Genomic DNA, 21,498 nt, shown 5'->3' with positions numbered 1-21,498 from the left:
CGCAATCAGCCTCCTTATCAACGTCGTGTATGTCTTTCTGGAACGTGGTTTTTATCGCGGTTTAGAAAACCGCTTGGAAGACAGACCGGCTTCCGGCTTTTATTGCCGACCCGTTTTTTGCCCTTTGATCCCTTCGTTGGTCAGCGGCCGGAAGTCGGAGCGCCATTAAAGTAATTAAATGTATAATCCAAAAGCGAAACTATTATTGGCCGACAAATAACATTATTCTGCCTGATCGCTTCTCTCTGAAAAGTGCGAGGAAGATTTTACGCCTTTGCAATAAGCATGTGGGAAAATGCTTCTCCCCCTTCGGCTTGGATCGATGCGAAAATCCAGACACATTTTCCCCCGTTGCTCTTGATGATCCCCTCGTGGGGAGGAAGGTGGATGTGGCCGAGTGCGTTTGATCGAAACCAACTCCACCAGACTCGCAAGACCGAGTGAGTGCACATTTGCGAGAATCCAAGCGGATTGTTGACGTTATACGATACGGTGGCAAGCGGGGAATGCTGGGGCGGCGTGGGGGTGACATGGATCAGAACATAGTCCCGGCGGTTCGTGCGATTTCCCCCTCCCTCATCTCCAAACTCCATCCACTCGCGCACTGAGCGCTGCAACGCATCGTGCCGATTCTGCTGCTGTAATCTCATTTTAAATAGATTTCCGTTTCTTGACCTATCCCACTGCGGTTCGTCGTGTGCGTTTGGCTACGCCATTGGTGGTGGTGGTGGTGACGGAAAAAGGCGGTGGTGATTGCATGCAGTTGGCACCAACCAACCAAGTCATGTTGTGGCCCGGCCATTGCCTTGTGAGTTTTGTGCGAAATGGTGAAATGGCGACGCTGCTCCACTAACACTGGCGGCCATTCTTTCGAAAATGGCGCGGGGATGGCTGCTGTCGTCGACGGGGCGATGGAACTGTTCTTTGAACCCTCTACCTCCCTATACATCCCTCGTTCTTTCCCTTTTCGACAACGCGCTTTTTTGTCGGCACGCTAAACGCTTCCTCGATGGTTGGAATTGCCAGTTTTTCTCTTCTTTCATTCTTTCGGCGTTTTTTTTTATTTTTTATTTCCCCCTATTTTCCACCACGCGCACCGTTAACGACGTCGTTCTCTTTGCCTTGCACATTTTATTTCTGTTTTGGCCACCGTGCATGCATGCGTGCGTGCGTGCGGTAACGTCGCCAAATTAATGCACTTTGCTGCGCCCGGCTGAGGACGAGGTTGCGGTTTTTTGTTGTTGTCGTTTCATTACCTCTCCGCGGCTTTTATTTTTAATTTCCCCTCCACCGCGGCCCTCCGCTTTGTACCGGTTTCTTTTTTTCCGCCCTTGTTTATTTTGTTTTGCTTCGCGCAATTACCTTCTGTGCGTTTGCAAATGATGAGAGGAGAAGGAGTTTCGACTTAGAAGAACAGGAAAAACGGGGAAACCCGTTGCTGTTGCATCGATCTTGGTGGTTGTTAGTTCTTTTTTGTGTGAACGGTTGGTCTTGTTTATTTTAATTCTAGCGGCAACTTGTTGCAACTTGGATGAAACAAAATGTATGTTTTGTTTTTCTAACAAGGAGTTTTTTATAAGATGAACTTCGAAGGGAAATTCAAAACAGTGTTTTCCCTGCAGCATTACCCCATTGGTCATGACTTAAATTTTGGATTATTTTTATTCCATTCCATGTAAAGTCAGTCTAGTCGTTGGTCCTAGACATTAGTCACGAGTAGATAATTCTCTCAACAGATAAACCCTTATTAATGATGTGTGATTTTATGAAAAGCAAGAGTTGAATTTAACTTTTAAGTTTTCACGGAAGATCATGATATATTCAACTGACTAAATTAAGATTTATAACCAAATGCTTAAATTTGATACAAGATTAGACTATTTTACAAAATCACTACCATGTATTTTGAGCTTTTTAAAACATACACTAGATATTTAATTCAATGAAATCAGTTTTAAATGCACATGATCATCCTTTAGAAGAATGTGTAATTCCAATGATTTTCCTTTTGGAATTATTTCGGAGAAAAGATACCGGTGAAGTATCGATATTTTTGTGCACCATTATCACTATCGCAAAACATCGCCTTCCGTTCGCCCTCCCCGGTGGGCCCTTATCAGTTGCCCCACCGAACACCGAGCCGCAAAATGTTCCATCAAATTTGCAATATTCCTGCACAGCACCCCGCCCCAAACAAATGACGCATGCTTTTCGCTGCACCACCTCGCATCGGTGTGTTTGTGGGTGAGGGCCTGAGAAAGAAAAAGGTAGAGGAAGAAAAAAGCACCCCCCAAATGGACAACGAAAATGGTGCGCACACACACAGACAAGCATCGACGGGTGGAAGATATCGCCGAATGCCTATACCTGGAGCGGGATGCACATTTTTAGGTCAGTTCGTCTGCGCTGATTAAGGTCGACGGTTTGGAACGGTGGTCTCGCGCCCGCGCGAGAGTAAACGTTCCTTGCGACAGGAATCACCTCCCCTCGGGTGATTTTTCCTTGGGCGAGATCGCTCTCACGATAAGCCACGGCTCGAGAACGTGCCGAAAGTTGGTTATCAACGTTTGTTCTGTAAAACGGTTTGGTGTATGTGGTTTTCTTCGTGGTTTTCTGGTGTGATTCGATTGGTTAACGTGCTCGCTTGGCTAGGCGTGTTTTTCCTTTATTGTGAAGCAACTCACGCGGTAGAGTTCATATAAGAATCCATTAAAGTGTATTCTTTCCTTTATTCGTGGCAATCATTATCAATAGCAAGACAATTTTGAAGCTGAAAAAGTGCGTAACTGATTGATTCTACAAGCAAACAGACTGAAAAGGTGTCCTCGGAAAATTTCCCTTTCTACGGCGAAAGTATAAGAAAAACCACAAAAAGCGCGTGAAATAAACAGTTGCTCAAAATCTCGTAACGAAAAGTGGTATAAACAATTGTTCGTGGAAAACCCGATTCCACGAAGAACTCAACGAGAGTGATACAAAAAACAAGTCTGCCTGACAGCCGCCCCCCCTGAGGTTGCGTGACCTACCCGCCGCCGCTTCCTTTCGCCGCCAGGATTTTTCGTGGGGGAAAAATCACCTCCGTTGCTAAGATGAGTGTCGAGTGCATCGAGGACCTGTACCCTACCTAAACCTTCGCCGCTGTTTGCCGGCAGCGGTAGCATCGGAAGGCAGGCCGGGTTGGTGGAGCGCACCAGCCGGCGTCTGCTCAGGCGTCCCTACGTGGGCGCCCACGTTAGCGGGCGGAAAACCCCTCCCCACGTAACTGAAAACCAGCGCGAAAGTGCTCTCAGTGAAGAAAGTAAATTAAAACTCGTACTCGGAAAAGAATCGCATCTATTTTCTTCGAGTGTACAAGAAAAGCTTGGAGTAAGAAAGGAAGAAATACACGACTTAAAGTGCAAAGTTGACCTACCTCACCTTGCGTCGGTCGTCGAAGGAAAACCCTCCTCCCCCCCTCATACCCGATTGACCAGCGTCTCGCGCGTGTTCGGCAAATGGAGAACGGAGAGTTCGTGGACCTGTTCAGCCAACCCTGGAATAGCAAGTTTCAAGCATCCTCGTCGTCCGTGCCCTCCTCGTCCGCGTCGTCCTCCCAGCGCCACTCGGTCCATCACCCGAACCAGGGTGTTCCGGGTGACGAAGCGCCGAACGGAGGCTACGCCGGAGTCGGTGGCAATGCGGCGGCGGCTGCGGCGGCTGCGGCGGCGGCAACGGCTGCGGCGATGGCCGTCGCACCCAAGCTAACCACGCGGCTCATGCAAGCCCCTCCCAACGGCCCCGTCCCGGGCCCCGCGCAAGCCTCATCCGGGGGCTACGCGAGCACCAAACACTTCCTGGCGCACTTCCCCGGTGCGTCGTCATCGGGAAAACTGCCGACGGGTGGGACCGGCGGCGGGCCACTCTCGGGCACGGGCGGACGGAGCCTCTTTGCGACGACCCCCAACCAGCAACACAACCCCCAACTCGGCCTCGCGGCGGCCGGAGCGACTGATTTACGTGATATAAACCTAGGGCCTTTAAGAAATACCAATAGTAACGGCGGTGGCGCACCGCCCACCAGCAGTAGCAGTAGTAGTAGTAGCAGTAGCACCAACACCACCAGCACCTCCACTTCCTCCTCCACCTCCTCCTCGTCCGGTGGAAACCAGCATCCGAACGGCGGCTTTGCTTCGCGGGAAAGCCGCGAGTTTCCGAAGCTCAGCCACCGGTTGCTGCAGCCGCTGAATCCGGGCGTCGATCAGCCGCCACCGCTCGGTGGGACCATGCAGTCCTCGGCGGCGACGGCGGCGATGATGCGCGGCGCCGAGAACCAGCTGGAGCAGATGGAGCGGGAGCAGCAGGCGAGGCTCGATCAGGACTACAGTACGTTCTGCTCCACGCTGTCGGCCGTCGCGACGATGGCGGCCGCCTCGCTGGCCATGGAGGAGGACGATCTGGCCGACAGCACGACGCCACCGCCGACGCCGTTCTCCTCCAGCTCGCTGCTGGCGCAGGCTCAGGCTGGCGGAGGGCTCGCGGGCCACGGGAGCGGCAGTGGGGGTGGAAGCGTTGAAGGGGATCTCGGCCCGAACGGCGAACTTCTAGGGCTGAACGGGCATCAGCATGAGAAAAAGACTCCCAACTCAATTAGAGGTAAGTTCCGACGCGAATGGTTCAGCTTCGAACGTGAAACGGAAAGTTGGTAAAAATATCATTTGTCAAACATTAATTTCTACATTTTACTCTCCAAAGTAGTTGTTTGAATGAGTGATAAATATTATCCGTTAGCAACGTTTTCTCAAGAACATCAAGCATTTCAGGAATACTGCAGCTTTATGCGATTTGTGTTAGATCTGAAATGAAACCAAAACAAAAACATTTTAATCATAAATTTGTTTAAATTACTCAAATTTGTCGAACATTTAAATTTCGTGTTGAAATTTTATTTGAATTCTTTAGCTGTGATACTTCGCATAAGAGTATTTAAAAAGTTTGAGCAAACATTTGATTTGCTAACAATAACTTGTAATGTAAAGCACTCCCGAAAACTGTCACTAAGGGAAATAGTAAAAATTATAACTAATAAAAAATGAGCTGTTTAGTTTTAAACACCCAAAACTGTTGCCAATGGAAGGGAAGGTGTATGGCTAGTTATAAACAAACTAGAAAATTACTGCCATTTTTAGGAAATACTTTTGTTAAAATTACTCACTGCAGAAAGTATCGTTTTGACAAATTTACACGATTCTGTATGCATATTTTAAAAGCTGTAATGATTGAATTTGATGATAGTTCATAGATCCGCCTTTTTTGGATTTCAAATTCAGTTTGTACGTTATCATACCTACAAAATGATACGGTGTAATGGCGTCATTAAATTGACTTCATCCTTTATCTCCACCGTTGCGTTACGATTGACAAAGAGACATGACCTATCCAACGCTTTGCTATCTTATTACAAATACATCCATCGGGGGTGACAAATCGATAAACACCCAAACTGCAACTGCGAAGCAAACTGTCGCGCGTATATAAAACAGTTCAATGACACTGCACCGTTTGATGATGGGCTTGGGTGGGGTGGAGGTGGCTGCTTGATGAATTTCCCTTTTTGCAGTGCCAGCTACAGATGGCGAAAATGTTTGCCAAGGAAGGGCTTATGACGTTTTGTTGTTCGAAAATAGCTAATTTGTTAAATGTTGCTTAAGCAGGGAGCGTTCAGATATGTTTAATATTGTTTTGTGCCTTATACATTTGATAAATTTGCCAATAATCATACTCAACAGCTCTTGGAATTGCATAAACAATCCTATATTTTATGAAAATTGCGAACTTAAGTTTTATGACAAAATTACGAAAGCTCTTCTGATCATCAGCAGCTTCTGGTACAACTACTGCCATGTCGCGATCATTAAATCAGAAATCAATAAATTACCCGAGGCCTCATAACGCTCCCCCTTGTTCCAACAATGCAGATTGTCTTATTCAACTCTACCATCTTCATTGCATTCACCCAATTGAAGTTTCAAAAAAGGAACGGTTTCCTGTTACCGCCAAATTGTCTTGAAGCCGTGAGAAGTGAACGCACCGAGGACCAACGCGCGCGCTGCATTGGATATTCGCATCAAAGTGTGTCATAAATGCACTCAAGTTCGTTGACTCGCCCTCGCGGGGTGGTGACGCAGGCATCCACTCCGGTTGGCGGTTTCTCTTCCGCGTTGGTTATTATTCAATCGAATCGTAAATGCGTCATTTGCATTAAAGGCAAAAGTTGGCTAGAAAAGTGCGACCGAAGTCAAAAGTGGGCGAGGAAACTTGAAGCAAACAGAGCACTTGTTGAGTACTATTTTTGGAAGCGTTAAATTTGATATCCTGGCCGATACTTGTTTTAAATTTCTCATAACAACGAGCTGCATAAAATGATTTTGTTTATTGAAATCCGTCCCTAATTGAGTTCACCACTGGAAAATGTATTACCGTAAGTGGCCGCCGAGGATCTCGTGGATGGGGGCAAAGCTTTTGCAAGGTGAATTGAGCGATTGTACTTCATTGCACTGGAATGCACAATGCAACACACTGACCGATGCGAAGAGTGTGAAAGCAAGGAGTAAATTGTGACCAAGAGAAACTTGGAAAGCGAACCGAGCAAACATGGGTGACAAAATGCACGATGGTATAAATGATAAATTAAACAAAAACAATCAACAAATAACAGATAGCTCCATTCAGTGGAAGTGAGGGGGAATGCGTTTGACTTGTTTTTTCAACATCCTACGGAATCCCTTACTCCTGTTCGTCATCCGCTTTGCACGTAATTTGCATAAAATGCACATCGGAGCTGGAACGCGGAGGTTTTGTTTTTGTGCTTTAAGTTTTACACTACACTTGTATGTTGACTTTCCTGTCCGCTAAGGATTCCAAGGCAAAGCCCGAGACGGACCAGATGAAGTTTAGGTAGGAGAATCCAATTGTAAGATCGGAGCACGGTACACCTCACTTCCAGCGCCGTTCCCAGCTCGTTTCCATTTATATGACCACACGATTTCTTCCCGGTTCGCGTTCGAAGGGTGTATGGGAGAGGAAACAATCCGTTTCCTTGATGGGGGAGAAATTGGTGAAAATTGCTTCAACACGATAGCACGAGACGGGACTGGATGCAACCCCGAAGGATGCACGGGGACAATTATTATGGGAACTCATTAGTTGGTTCGCGGTCGGCGGGAAGTGCAACGATCCGAGGCACACGTAAAAGTGGGCAATAGAAATGCAAATACATCGTCATCGTTCGCTTCGCAAAACTGCTTTACAGGGACACGGAAATACGAAGTGGTTTGGCCTCGAGCGGAGGACTGTTTTCATTGGTTTAACCATTGGGAGAAAGGAAGCATTTGAGCAGGGATCGTTTTAACAGATTGTAGTTTAACTTGTGGTAAAATCCAATACAATAATGTATAGAACTTTATTCTTTGTCTGTTTCAAATGAAGGCACTGAGGGACTAAACACAAAACAAAACGAACACAAGTGAGCAGAAATGGCGAATGATAAATTGGGCAACAGCCCTCCATTTAATCAATCGATCAATCAACCAATCAATCTTACTGACGAAGGTTTTGCAGACCAGTTTGCAGAGCTGAAACACCCGTTTTTCTACTTTTTTTGGCAATGTTTCACCCGTTTAAACTAAAACGATTGGTTCGGACGGAGAATCTTTGAAAATGTAACGACTAATAATAATTCAATTGATACAAGTATCTAATTGCAATCTCTATCTTTTGCATTGTATAAAATTTGATTTCAATATTTAATATATATATAATAATGTAACAAGTACAGCTATTAGTCAGGGAGGAAATATCCTGACGACCAAAATGTCAACTAGAACTTATTGGCTATAACAATACGACAACTTTCGGAATATCCTAATAAATAATAAAATATATAAAATACATTTGACATTCCACCCTCTCATAACACACGCTGTTAAAAAGCAAGCGGCACTAAACATGACCATTTGAATCATAGAAATGTTTTAATGGTAGCTATCGCTGTTTTTTTTTTTTAGCAAACTTTTTACCAAAAAAGAAACATCAAAGGATTCGTTAGAACATTAAACCGAGTGACGAAAGATGGGCAGCTATGTTCCAAGACAAGTGAACGATTGCTTACAACATCCATCATCGTCCCATCCATCTGTGAATCCGTGACCGGTGGTTTAAAAAAATCACTTCTCCCATGGTTTTATTCTTTTCTTCAAACGTCTTCCCTTGCCACACCATGCCACCCCATTCCGTCTTGGACACGAGACTTGGGCACGCTTTTCTTCCTGGGGGCCACACACATGGTGATGGAAGCAGAAGGGGGGGTGAAGAAACACAGAGTATGCGATGGCGGTCAACATGCCTGACGACCGAGAGGTTATTGACTCGGGGGCAGTTTGGCAAATATTTATTTTGATTCTCTTATGCATGGAAGTTGTTGGACGAAGCAGATGACACACTGGCATGATGCATACACACATACACACGCACACAAGCACGCAAGGAGCTTCGGCACACTCCTGCTTTGGGGGATGAAAAGGAAGCTCGAGTTCACAAGAACGAACAGAGGTGGTTTAATGCCAATGCAGCGTGATGTTTATGTTCACGTTCGGCCTGTGAAACATGTGTGAATTTTCGACATGATTTATTTTTTCCATTCGTATTGAAATTAAATTTTAATGGAAGGAGATTTATTTCCGTTTCAGAACATGTTTTATTCGTTTCTCGTGACATATGGTAGTGGTAATTAGTTTTGATTTTTATTATGCTGTTGTAAATACCTCTAGAGAAAGTCATGGAAACTTTCAGACAAATGTAAAGTAATTATGATTTGTTGAGTGTCATGCTTTGAAATTGTAACTGTGAGATAATGTATCATTAATTTTTTTATGTTTTACGATGACATCATGGGTGAATTTACGATTTGCCCGCCTCTGGAACATTGTTTGGGAAAGTAATAGAACTGCGTGGGGTTTTTAAGGGATTACAATAAAAGGATTTGTTTTTCAGCACGCATCAAGCCACTTCAATTTATTGTCGGATACTAATATGTTCCCCTTTCTTTTCGTTCGCTTGCAGCTCAAATCGAGATCATACCGTGCAAGGTGTGCGGCGACAAGTCGTCCGGGGTCCATTACGGCGTGATCACCTGCGAGGGCTGCAAGGGCTTCTTCCGGAGGTCGCAGAGCTCCGTCGTCAACTACCAGTGCCCGCGAAACAAACAGTGCGTGGTCGATCGGGTCAACCGGAATCGATGCCAGTACTGCCGACTGCAAAAGTGCCTAAAGCTTGGAATGAGTCGTGACGGTAAGTGAAGCATCGAGAACTTTATACTGTAGCTAATTATTCAATCAAACGTGAGCTAGTAAAAGGTAGATAGAATGAAACAAGAACGGTTCAAACTAATCAAAATCTTATAAAAAGCAAAATATTAATTTGAAGTATGTTAATCCAAGTCTTTCTCATGATGTAAAAAAGGTTTACAATCTGCTAAATAGGAAACGTGCTTTCCCACGGTTTTTTTTATGACGCTCCCTTTTTTCAACCCACTATACATAGATTGCGTGTCGATATTTTTACACCGCCAAATACGGGTCACTCGAATCGAGCACACTTTTCCACCTGGCCGCTGTCAGGGCAGATGATGGAAGGGAAAAATGCATGCTTTTCCAGGGATATTAGGGGAGCTAAGTGGAAGCATAACCAAAAAGTCACATATGGCAAACCCCATTCTCCACGGGGAACCTCGAACAGGTTGCTAATAAATGGGCCTATTAGGACACGGGGGAAAAGTTGAATGACCACCGACCAGCGTGAGGTGGAAAATGTTCTGTTGGTCAAAAAGTTTCCCCCGGTTCGCGAAGGCGTTTTGACCACGCGAGCCACCGAAAGGGAAATGTTTGCTCGTAAGAAAGATTTATTTGTCTTGCGGGTGTCCGGGGGAGGGCGGTTGGTTACCAGCTAAGCTCCCATTGGCTATTGAAAAGGACGGCATAATGACGATAATGGCTTCGGCACCAGCTTGGCACAAAGAAGTAGAACGCGTTTATAGAACACGGAAGTTTTGGAGTTCAAACGCCTGAGCGAAAGTGGCGATGGCGTGAGGAAATCGAACGCCTTTCCGGGTTGATGACGTTGTCGCTGTTGAGGTCAAAGAATCCATTGATGTTTGTGTATATTTCAACGTTAAAAAGGATTAGTTTCATGTCAAATGGCATGGGATGTAATTTTTTTGAGAAATGTTTTTGAGCTGATCGTGTTAGAAAATTAACATAAAGAGAAAAAAAACAACAATAAGTCAATTTTCATCCCACTTCCTGTTGTTTACGGTGATCCAATCAAAACAAAGCAAAAACACGAGTAAACCTTATGAAAATTCATGACCCTTTATTGCATGCTTTCGCTCGTGGATTGTATTGGGTAGGGATTTATGGTTTTTACTCACCCAGCGGCACACTTTTCCCCCTTTTCGAACGAATTAACTTTGCGATGGATCGAATTCCTTTGTTACAGTCGGTAATAGTTGGAACGCGTTGCTTTGAGCGTTTCAAACGGTGACCAAGTGCATTTCAACTGATCCAATATTTGTGTTCCTGTCAAAAGTTGATGATAACTCACGCACGCATTATGAAGCAAACCTGAGAGTAATAGAATAAAATATTAACAAATGAGTTCTAAAAGGTTCTTTGAAGAAACGTTCTCTTTGTTTAAGTTTGCTTGAACAAATTTGTTTGTTTTTCTTTTTAAAAAAAACATTGTTATACTTCCCAGAAAATTGATATTTTTTGAAAATTTTTTGAAAGTAATCTATTTGACGTATAAAATGCCTACTTTAAGAACAGGTTCTTTGTACCAAAACAATTTTGAATTGACATTAGAAAGACCACCCAAATCGGGGAAAAATGAGATGCTTTTCCCCTTTTTTATGTTCGTTTTCCCCCTCGATAGTTTTCCATATCGGGTGCTCAACTATCGCAGCGGCCTGTTTGCGTTTTCTAGAAAACTATCGCTGAGTGACCCCGAGCCACTCAGCCGAGGCTCGCACGTGTCACCATCGCAGCCGGTCGGGTGGTGCAAAGGGCATGTTCTTCGCCGCATAGGACAACGGCACCGGTCGGCAAAGTTTATTCACCTTACGCACACAGCCGCACGGGCCGCGCTTATGCTGCCTACACGTGGCACAAACGGGTGGCTCGGAAAGTGGAAAGCGGACAACGCGGCATGCGGTACATCGAGGTGGTCTACGGGGTTCCCTTATGGAAAAAGGGCGCGTTCTCGGCATTCGAGCATGCTGGCCATGCTCGGCACATAGCGATAGTATTGTGCGCACTGGATGGGCGAGAGCGTTTGCGTTCGTTATGGGAAATCCGATCGACCTTTGGACGGTGGGGAAGCGACGCGGAGGGTCGCGGGAAAGGAAAAGCCCCGCCGAGTGATACCAGCGACGTGCGTGATGTGTAATATTCAAATGTGTACGTTACGCACCGGAACGTTTGCGTATGTTTTCGAAACCGCTGTACCGGGGGAGTACGAGATTCTAACATAAAGATATGCTTAATAAAAAAAAATCTAAAGTGTATTCAACTTCTAAAAAGTATTATGTATTGTTCGTCAGAGTGAATTAGCATTGAGTAACCATTCTATTTTTCCGACGGGTACATATACCAAACTATCTATGGCTCCAACATCAATGAAAATGTCACAACTGTAACACGGGAACATATAACAAGATCGCGTTGAGTGTAAACGTATGTTTCTATAGGGTGAAAACTTGTTATTTTCAGTCCTAAAATTTATTTTTCCATGTAAAAATGGTTAAAACAAGGTAATAAAAATGCTGTTTGTGTCACGGAAAACAACTCTATGAAGAACCAATAAATAGAGAACTTTTCGTGTTTTCACGAAAGAAAATATATGGCACAAATTATTTATCTCATCGAAAGAGCATTAAAACATGTCTTTTGAAAGAGTGTTTGAACACTTTGACTTTGGATTTCGTATGATTCAAAGTTCTCAATTGAATACTTTAAAATAACTGGTAAATAGTTTCCAGAGTTGTCTATTTTCATGTTTGCAACAGCGAGCAATTTAAATTATGATTTATGATCACACCATCCGGAAGCTGCATCCTCTACGTGGAGACCTTTCCACTTCTTTCACTTGCTCCTTTCCTTTCATGAATAGGAAGTTATGTTTCTTGCTTAGTTCTCTCCTTTAATAACTTCCTGCTGCTTATTAGGAGTGTTCAGTCGCTCTGTGAGCGTGTAGTAGTTTACTACATTGTAAAACATCTTGTCCATCTAGTCCAAGTAGCGTTGCATCTTGATTGCTGGGCGAGCGAAGACGAGATCGACGGCTGGAGCCGCTTGCTTTCAATGTTTTATACCTTCGCTTTCTACCACGCCAACTGGCCAGCATCAAAGAGGCGCTCGGGGAGGACTGAGAGTTTAAAGAACCTTCTTAATTACGCTAGAAACGGTACGACAGACCGGCTGCCATGTTGATGGCATCAAAACAAAATATAATAAAGGAATTCCCAGTTCAAGCGACAGTCATTTGGTTGGTGGGTTTCTCCGTGGTCTTTGTTTTATTGCAATATCGACCATGTTGACCATTTGGATATTACTTGTTCTTTTACAGAACGCCATTAAATCTACTTACTGTACTATACATCAATTACTGTACAGAGCTCAAAACATTAGAAAAGGTTTTGAATTGTGCTCTTTTATATTTGAAATCTGTTTGAATATGACATATATTAAAATATGAATGATTTAACATTATTTTCACTAAGTTTGCCTCATTTGAACGAGGTAATTTACTCAATAAGCTATATGTTAACACCCCATTACGTGTTTTACGATTCGATTATTGTTTGCCAGAGAATGACAGCTAAAGGTTGTAAAACCCGTGACCCATTTAGTGTTTTTGGTCTGCGAATGACACCAACATCTCCAAACCAATCCGGTCTGTGCTGCAGCTTCATTTGATACATAGCTATAATTAAAACTATGAAAACTGCATCTATTTGCATAACAGTGCAATAAATTATTCACTTTTCTCCCAAACGCACCATTACGAGCTGGCAGATCTTTTCGCACTCCCCCACTTCACACGTCTTCATCCCCCCTTCATCGTAACTCTAGAGTACATTCATCTTTCGCTGCCAGCAACGTTCCCTGAGAGGCTGCAGCTCGCGATGGCATAAGCAGATGCAACTTCCGAATCATTCCTTCTTGGTTGAATTTCCGAGAACGTTTCACCAGCAGAGCAATGCAGGGCAATCGAACGGATCTATGGAAGATGTAAAGTCTAGGTTTGGTTCGGTGGGTTGGGATTCTGCAACCTACACCGTTCTTCCCAGAAAATAGACGAGGATAAAAAAAAAACAATAGAAGCAAAAGTTCACCCGCTTCCATGTGGCCTTTGCATTTTGCAAACCCCCTACCCTTCCCTTCCAACCCCCCCCCCCCCCCCCCCCCCCCCAGGAGAGCACCGTGTAATTAAGGTGAGTGACCTCTCCTGTGTGGCACGCTCAAGGGAGGCGCAGTGGAAAGAGAGGCAGGAGGACGTACAGTCATCTCTAAACGATGGCGTAATGCCCTAGCAGGGTATCAAGTGTAACAAGTGGAGGGAAAAGGAAGGCTAACGAGAGCTAAAGGAAAAGCAACAGAGGGATGAGCAAGACCAACCACCCAAGTGAGCGTGTGGGTGGGTAGCACTGACATCGTAATGAAGTTGTTTGCAACACTAACCGGGTGGCCGGTGGAGGGCTTCCAGTGATCAGACTAGAGATGCGCAAGACGATTCATTTCCACGAACTGAGCGATCCTAGATCGATCCCTATAAGGATCCGCGATCCGTTGGCGATTCGCGGATCGTGAGAAAAAGAAAAAAATACATTCTCAACATGCTAAAATACCGCCAAGTGAGATAGATTTCTCTAACCTCATAAACTCTCTCTTCCTGGTATCAGTGTCCCATAACAGATCAAAGAGTAACGGTAGTTTTACTCACCAAGCAACTTACTCACCAAACTCCGAAGGGAGACAAGTTGACGATTTCATTCTCATAATCACGGTCTCATTCAATAAAAACCTGGGCCCCTTCCTAGAGGGACGTTAAGTCTCTTTCTCAGTGAATAAAAGTCTCCCTTGGCTCGACGATTTGTCCACGATCCGTCCACGATCCGTCCACGATCCGTCCACGATCCGTCCACGATCCGTCCAAGATCCGTCGGATCGCCTATACATTCAAAAACCTGGAGAAGTCTATGCTTGTGGGACGTTTGGTACTACTCTCACTGACTTTGGAAGGGGGACCTGTCGGCGATCCGTCAACGATCCGTACGGATCCGGCATGTATTCAAAAGCCTGGGGGATCTTGAGCGATTCATTCACGATCCGTCCACGATCCGTCAGATCACCCATACATTCTCGAACCTGGCATACCCCATGCAAATGGATTGTTTAGCTGATTGATATTATACTCATTACGCCTGAGGGGGGAAGGGGCAACGATTCATTTTTCACAGTTTTCCACTCATTCATTTAATTTGCCGGTAGCTTTGTCCCCTTTCCTGCGGGAGAGTAAAATGTAGCGACAGTGGTTGAAGCGACCACACGCAAATCGAATGACCAAAATAACAGTAAAATAACGTGCGCATTCGTCAATGAATGAACTTGACCTAAAACATAAAATCAATTGGCAAGCTCCAAGGAAGGTCGATTAAAGAGCGATAGACGAAAATGAAAATAACAAACCAGGATAGAAGAAAGAAAGGAATACCTCACCTATTCCTCAAGCTTGGCTACAATGGTGAGCAAAGAGACAAAATGTTCGCTTGGTATGAGTCCCCCAGACTTTGAATGTATGGGCGATCCGACGGATCGTGGACGGATCGTGAATGAATCGCCCAAGGTCTCCCAGGCTTTTGAATACATGCCGGATCCGTACGGATCGTGGACGGATCGCCGTCAGGTCCCCCTTCCAAAGTCAGTGAGAGTGACTTCTCCAGGTTTTTGAATGTATGGGCGATCCGACGGATCTTGGACGGATCTTGGACGGATCGTGGACGGATCGTGGACGGATCGTGGACACATCGTAGAGCCAAGGGAGACTTTTATTCACTGAGAAAGAGACTTAACGTCCCTCTAGGAAGGGGCCCAGGCTTTTATTGAATGAGACCGTGATTATGAGAATGGAAATCGTCGACTTGACTCCCTTTGGAGTTTGGTGAGTAAGTTGCTTGGTGAGTAAAACTGCCGTTACTCTTTGATCTGTCATGGGCCACTGATACCAGGAAGAAAGAGTTTGTAAGGTCAGAGTGATAGACAACTATCTCATGCAAGGTTTTGGCTTGAACGGACGATCCGTCGGATCCGCCGGATCGCTACTTTGTGAATCGGGATCCGTCGATCGCGCCTAGGATGGGATCGCTCCGTATAGTTCCCGCTCTTTGGGCTCATCTCTAGATCAGACGTGCGAGATTCGCATTCGTGGACGAACGCAAATGTCACACTTTTGTGCTTTGCAATGCAAATGGCCGTCAACGGATTAATGCCATACGACAAATCGAACCGGTTCGTGCCGGTGGTGGAAGGAAAAATCGGATAAAAACATAATCAACAATTAAATTAAACACCTCTGAAAATTGAAACTGGCTTACCTTTTTGATCTAAACTTGCTGGATGTATATTCAAGCCGGTTAAATTTAGTTTCGAAAAGGTTTATCCTCACTTGTGGATTTTGTTTTACTTGTTTGATGCTTTTGACAAATTTCTCAACAGTTTCTAGGGAAGAACAAACTCCATAAACATGATTGAACGATCGTAATAATGTGCTCATTAAAACACACTCAGCTCGAAAGAGGGCGGGTCGTGGACAAGCATTATTGTCAATCCCATCGGATGTTGTGAGAGTATGGCCTGTTTTTTTTGACTATTTCTCCCTTGAATAGCATGTCGTTGTTGTGATGTCGTTTGCATACGCTTCTTGCGAACCATTGTGCGTCGGTACGCCACGTTATACTACGTTCGTTTGTTCACTTCATGTTTCAGCTCACGATCCTCCCAGCGTACGATCGCGATGCGTTGGAAACGATGGGAAACGTGGAAAGCGTGCGCGCTTACGTCACTGCCCCGCAAACACCGACCCCAGAGGGAAGGGGGGAGCTCCATGATGGAGTCATGCGTACGATTTTGGGCTGTTTAGTCGCGAGCGGCCCTTATTTTTAGAATATCTATCCAATTCCAATCCATACCGGGCTTAACGACGCCGATGACGAGGACCACGACGCAATCATCGAGGTCGGGGCGTGGTGTTGGACCACCATGAGCGCATGTTGAATGCGATATGATTGATGCTCTGCTTTATGGAGGTACGCATGGACACCACGGACATTTTTCTGTTCGTTCGGTGACAGTTTCCAGCTGGCGCTAGTTTTTCAAAATATTCGTTCGCTTGTAAATATTTGTTGATAAATTTAGGCGAAGAAGGCAGAACGAAAATCAACAATTATTTCTAGATCGATTTCTGACAGTTCTACCAACGAAAACAAATTCTACGACATTGCATTAAGTACATCAGGATGAAAACGAAAAAAAATGAGAATTTTCTCATTCAAGCGTACGAACATACAAACATCCAATCGAGACCCGGCAATCCCTCGTCAAGCTTTTGGCGAGCAAATTCGCGCTGTTGCCAATTCCTGACCTAAGTCAACCGTCGTTGAATTGCGCATCACATCAACATTATCGCTCGAGCGGGTCGGTGAATATCTGTTTGGCTTGTGGTGCTCGCTTTTTCGTTCGCACACGACGTTGTTTGCCTCATCCACCGGGAGGTTTCTGTGCGTTTCTAACGGGGCGCGTTGTTATCAATTATGGCAATGTTTTTTTTTCTCTCGTTCCGAACGCAAACTGAAATAAAATTTGGCCTGCATGTGACATACTAAATGAGTTTGATGTAGCTAGTTGTTCCATATTAATTTTATATATTTATTAGATTTTTTTCTCCCGAAGATCAACTTGATACACAAATGCAATTTTTATTCATTTTTTATTTTATTTTATTTTATTTCAAACTTAAAATATTTTACCAAATTCAAAACAGTTTGACAAAAGGGGTTTTTGAAAACCAAAATTTCTCAGAGTTAAGATAATATTTTTTTATTTAAAAATCAACTCTTTGCTTTTTAAATGAAAAAAGGTGTTTTCAACACTATTAATGTTGAGTTAAGATAGAAAATACATCATAAAAACTGTATTGAATATGGTTTATACCTGTACTAGAAAATACCATCATCACACTCGTAATTATTGGAAATTATCAAAAACGTAAATTATACCCCTGTCATAGTTGCCACGTTGCATTTTGTTATCGCGTCCCTAGACAGGTCGAAGCAACAAGCCAAGCAATGAGGGCCTTTCTTCACGCTAGCACTCCCATTCCACCCCAATCTGCACCGAAAAGGTGTAACACGAGCAGGGCGGCGAATTTATCACCTAAACAAACAAACGCTATCACTCGCGTCGTGCATCCGGTGACGGCTAGGAACGAACAAAACAAATCGAAAAGAACGTGCACTTGCCATTTTCCGTATGAAATTTCGTGTCCGGCATCGATTGCAGTGCGATGAAGCGAGGGTACACAAAAAGTCCACCCCTCGTTAGCTGCATTCGACCCGATGGCTTCTTGTCTTTCTTTTGCGCCCCCTTTCCCTCCGGCCGGCCACCCCTATCTTGTCGCGCCATTTGACCTAAATTCTGCACACCTACAACGACCGCTTCCTATCTTCTGCCCGGCTTGCGGTCCCTATCGCGCACGAGGGTTTCCTTTCTCATTCCCCGTCTAGACACCAGGCCGGTGTTGGGGTAGGTTTGAAAAATGGCCATTTTTGGCCACTGCACCTCACCCCCTCCCCACACACCGCCGCAGCGGACCAATGGAAATAACATTTATTTACGACGAGCACAAACAAGTGTCCCCAAGCGTCTGATAAGAACCCTGTCTGTCCTCGACCCCCACCCCAACGATACCTCAAGCATCACTTTTCGTTCATTTCCAGCAATTTGTTGCTAACATGGACCCGGGCGATACAAATTACATGTGCAAGTGCCGAATGAGCCAAACAAACCAGCACCGGCCGGCGGCACAAAGTAGGTCGCCAATAGCCTTGTTATTTACTTTCCCACGACGTTACGGCGGTGCCGTTTTTTTTAATAGAAAGCGAAAGTCACCGCCACAGACGCACTTGTCGTGAATTGAAGGATACGGAGCAATAAAGACCTAAAAAAGATTTCAAAAATAATATCCGTTTTCCTTCTTCTGTATTTGGATGATTCATGCATATATGATTAAATTGGAGAAAAAACAAGCAAAGCCATTTATTGATCGTAATTTGGATTGCTTCGTAGAGCGTTTTGTGGCGTGGATGGAAAGGAAGCATGTGGTGGAACATGTGTTTGTTCAATGCGCTGGAAACATTTTTATCTTTCATAACTGTTTCTAAAACATTTTTACACCTACCAAACAACTATAAGCTCAAGTTTCTTCTCAAACGTTTTTCTCATTTGTAGTTATTTCCATTATGAATCCATAAAACACGACATGGGAAGTCATTTGTAATGTTTATTAAATAATTGAATACCTTATTTATAATTTATTCTCAAACAGACAGTCTAGAAATTTCGGCAATTAGAAACTTATATCTTGCTTACTCAATACTTCAGCAAATATATTAGCTGTTGATGTATTAACTATAGATTGATTCCACATTTGCTGTTTTTTTAGTCTCGAGAAATGAAAACTGCTTTGTTGCGTTCTCTGTAAAATTACTATTCTCAATAATTACTTACCTACCTATTTACTTTCTCCATCATTATACTTAATTGCTTACTCTTTCTGATTGGTTTCAAACAACATATTTCAATTCATTTCGTATGATGTTCATATTTTTTATTTACTAATTTTGTATTAGATAAATACACAAGTGGAGTTCATGAAAACTGTTATCACAATCATTACTCTAATTTGTTCATTATTTGAAGCATCCCTGTAATGGCTACCAAAAATTGTTCTTGATGGAGACGCCAAGTCATTTTCATTGGCATGATCTTCTCGTTTACTTCTCGTGCGCTAATTGAAGGCTCCATTACGCTCCCAGCAAACAGACGGCAAAAACATAAAAGACCAGACGACGAGACTGTGCTTCCTCTTCGTCGAGCGGCAAGAAACAACATTCCATTAGTGCACACAGGTTCCGGTTGGCGGGACACTTTGAAAAAGGGTACGGGAGCTTGCATACGATCTAAAGATGGGTAAAGATTTTTGCCCGAAAACGTCAAGATGACATGCGGAAGATCGGGGAACCGGTTTTATTTTTCTTTCGACTCATCCTCCAACCGGAACTAGCGTGACGAACTGTTCCGAGTGGGTGGTGGCAATTTCTAAAGCATTCCATCCCACGAGGCGGGGTGGTGGAGATGCGATAAAAATGCTTTTCGATGCACGGCACAGCCCCGTCCTCTCCGTCGCCCGTCCCTTCGGCTTCAAGCAGTGATGTTGATGTCAATGCACAAAACGCCATCGCACCAGACGAGCAGCGGATTATGCAACGCGTGCGCATAAAACCGTAACCCCCTTTCCGCCGTCGCGCGCCTTTCGATGGGGAAAATTCCATCACGGGACTGCATTCATCTGCTCGTGTGCGGGCCCTCCTTTTTTGCATTAAACGCCTTCCAGCGAACGACAACGATCGTACAATATGATGTAGTTTGAATAAAACTAAAGGGAGAGGGGTGAAGGTGGGGGGGAATGAGGCAACCAAACGCATGGCAAAAGCTAAGGCCGATCCGAAAAATGAAAACAGTTCATCAGCGGGTGGCCTACGGGACAGAAATTATCATTACCACTACCACCACCACCAGCGACAGCAATGCATCCGAGCTGCAATCAGAATGCACACATTAAAGGACACACACACACACACACGTAAAGCTGGGCGACGACCGCCGCCGGCAGCGACAACAAGGAAACTGGTGCGCCATCTAATGAATGGGTGTGTGCAGGTTTATCAAGCGAAAATACTAGGAAAAAAGGCAAACAAATACCTGACCTATCCCAAAGGGAACTGGGTTGGCTTGTGGCCATAAGGAATCGCGTGCACAAACACACAGCGACAGCACGCCAACATGCAACCAGATGGTATTGTCACGACGACCGCCAGACGAACGTTGGAGCATCGTCGGAGTGCTCGGAGGCAGCTTCATCTATCCTGATGCGAAGCATGTCTTCCGTTTTGTCGCTCCTTGAATAGAAATAAAAGTAAAACAAACCATAAAGGCAAAATAGCGTCAGGAACCGGGTGGAGTACCACGACCAGTGCATCGATCGGGCCTCGGCTTTGTGCGGCAGCCAACAACGTGCCCATCGGGACACGTTTTCCGCTTCCCGAACCGTAGTGTTGGTACGCGTCGCCTCCTGTCGAACACAACCGGGCGGCATCTGTATGCGTTCACATAGGCACACGTACATACGTTCCCGGTGCACCGGCAAGTCTGCGGCATTGCGCTTATGTATCCAAGCGAACGGGAGCGTCAGTCAGGAACCGGAAGTGAAGGAAACAGCAGCAGCAGCAGCAAAGGGAAAACCCGTCTGCTCGGCATGCATTTGGGGATGATTTTTTAATCGATAATTTTCTCTGGACCTAGGCCAACATTTATGTACGTACTCCGAGGCACGCGGCGGAATGGCTGGTTTGTTTTTCCGTGCTCTAGCATTGCTGCCAGCAGTCTGCCGGCACGTCTGGAGCTGCCTTTCGATGCTCTGTTTTATTTGTGATTTATTTTTCATTTTGCTGGGATTATACCGAGCGTACTGCGGAGCGTGGATGCAATGTCGATTTAGATGGTAGATGGTATATCATTTTTTGAAAGTTTTATATATTTCTCCCGTTCGAACGAGCGACGAATCGATGCAGTATCGACGCTGGCTCGTGATGCTTATCCAATCCAGTTCAATTAACAAGGGCATCGAACGTTAGTTTGTGGTTCGACCACTGAAACACATCCTTAGGATATTTTTTACTGAGATTAGGTTTAAAATAAAGATCTTGATAGCAGAGGCAGATTGAGCGTTGTAGGGTCCTCAAGCAGTTATAAGTTTTAGGCCCAAAAAGCATACACTACGTTTACCATAATTGTTCTTTTCATTTTAAAATTAATGAATCCTCAATTAAGATTGGACCAAGCTAATCAATCAAATTTAGATTTGAAGGCAAATTTACTTCAATGTTGTTTAATTCAAAATCAACTGTTTTCGTAACTAATTGTATGCGAAATCATCAATAACATTCCATACAAAATCCATCTATAATGATAGCAAGCAATGGAATTATATTTGTTCTTTTTCTATTTCATCGTCGTCGTCTATAATAATTTTCCTTCCAATGACGACCCTCGGCCCAACAAACACACGCGC

General features: G+C 44.5%; 1 protein-coding gene across 1 annotated transcript in view; it reads left to right on the top strand.

Moving 5' to 3' along the window:
- Nucleotides 1–3,494: 3,494 nt before the first annotated feature.
- Nucleotides 3,495–21,498, top strand: part of LOC131293272 (protein dissatisfaction) — a 22,239-nt gene continuing 4,235 nt past the window's right edge. The window contains exons 1-3 of the mRNA XM_058321353.1: nt 3,495–3,566; nt 3,624–4,632; nt 9,097–9,324. Coding sequence (XP_058177336.1) covers nt 3,495–3,566; nt 3,624–4,632; nt 9,097–9,324 — 1,309 coding nt within the window. The remainder of the gene's footprint in view (nt 3,567–3,623; nt 4,633–9,096; nt 9,325–21,498) is intronic.

The sequence above is a fragment of the Anopheles ziemanni genome, chromosome 2 (genome assembly GCF_943734765.1).
Source record: "Anopheles ziemanni chromosome 2, idAnoZiCoDA_A2_x.2, whole genome shotgun sequence".
Classification (NCBI taxonomy): domain Eukaryota; kingdom Metazoa; phylum Arthropoda; class Insecta; order Diptera; family Culicidae; genus Anopheles; species Anopheles ziemanni.
Note: the sequence above shows the minus strand (reverse complement) of the source record. Positions and strands in the feature narration are given on the sequence as shown.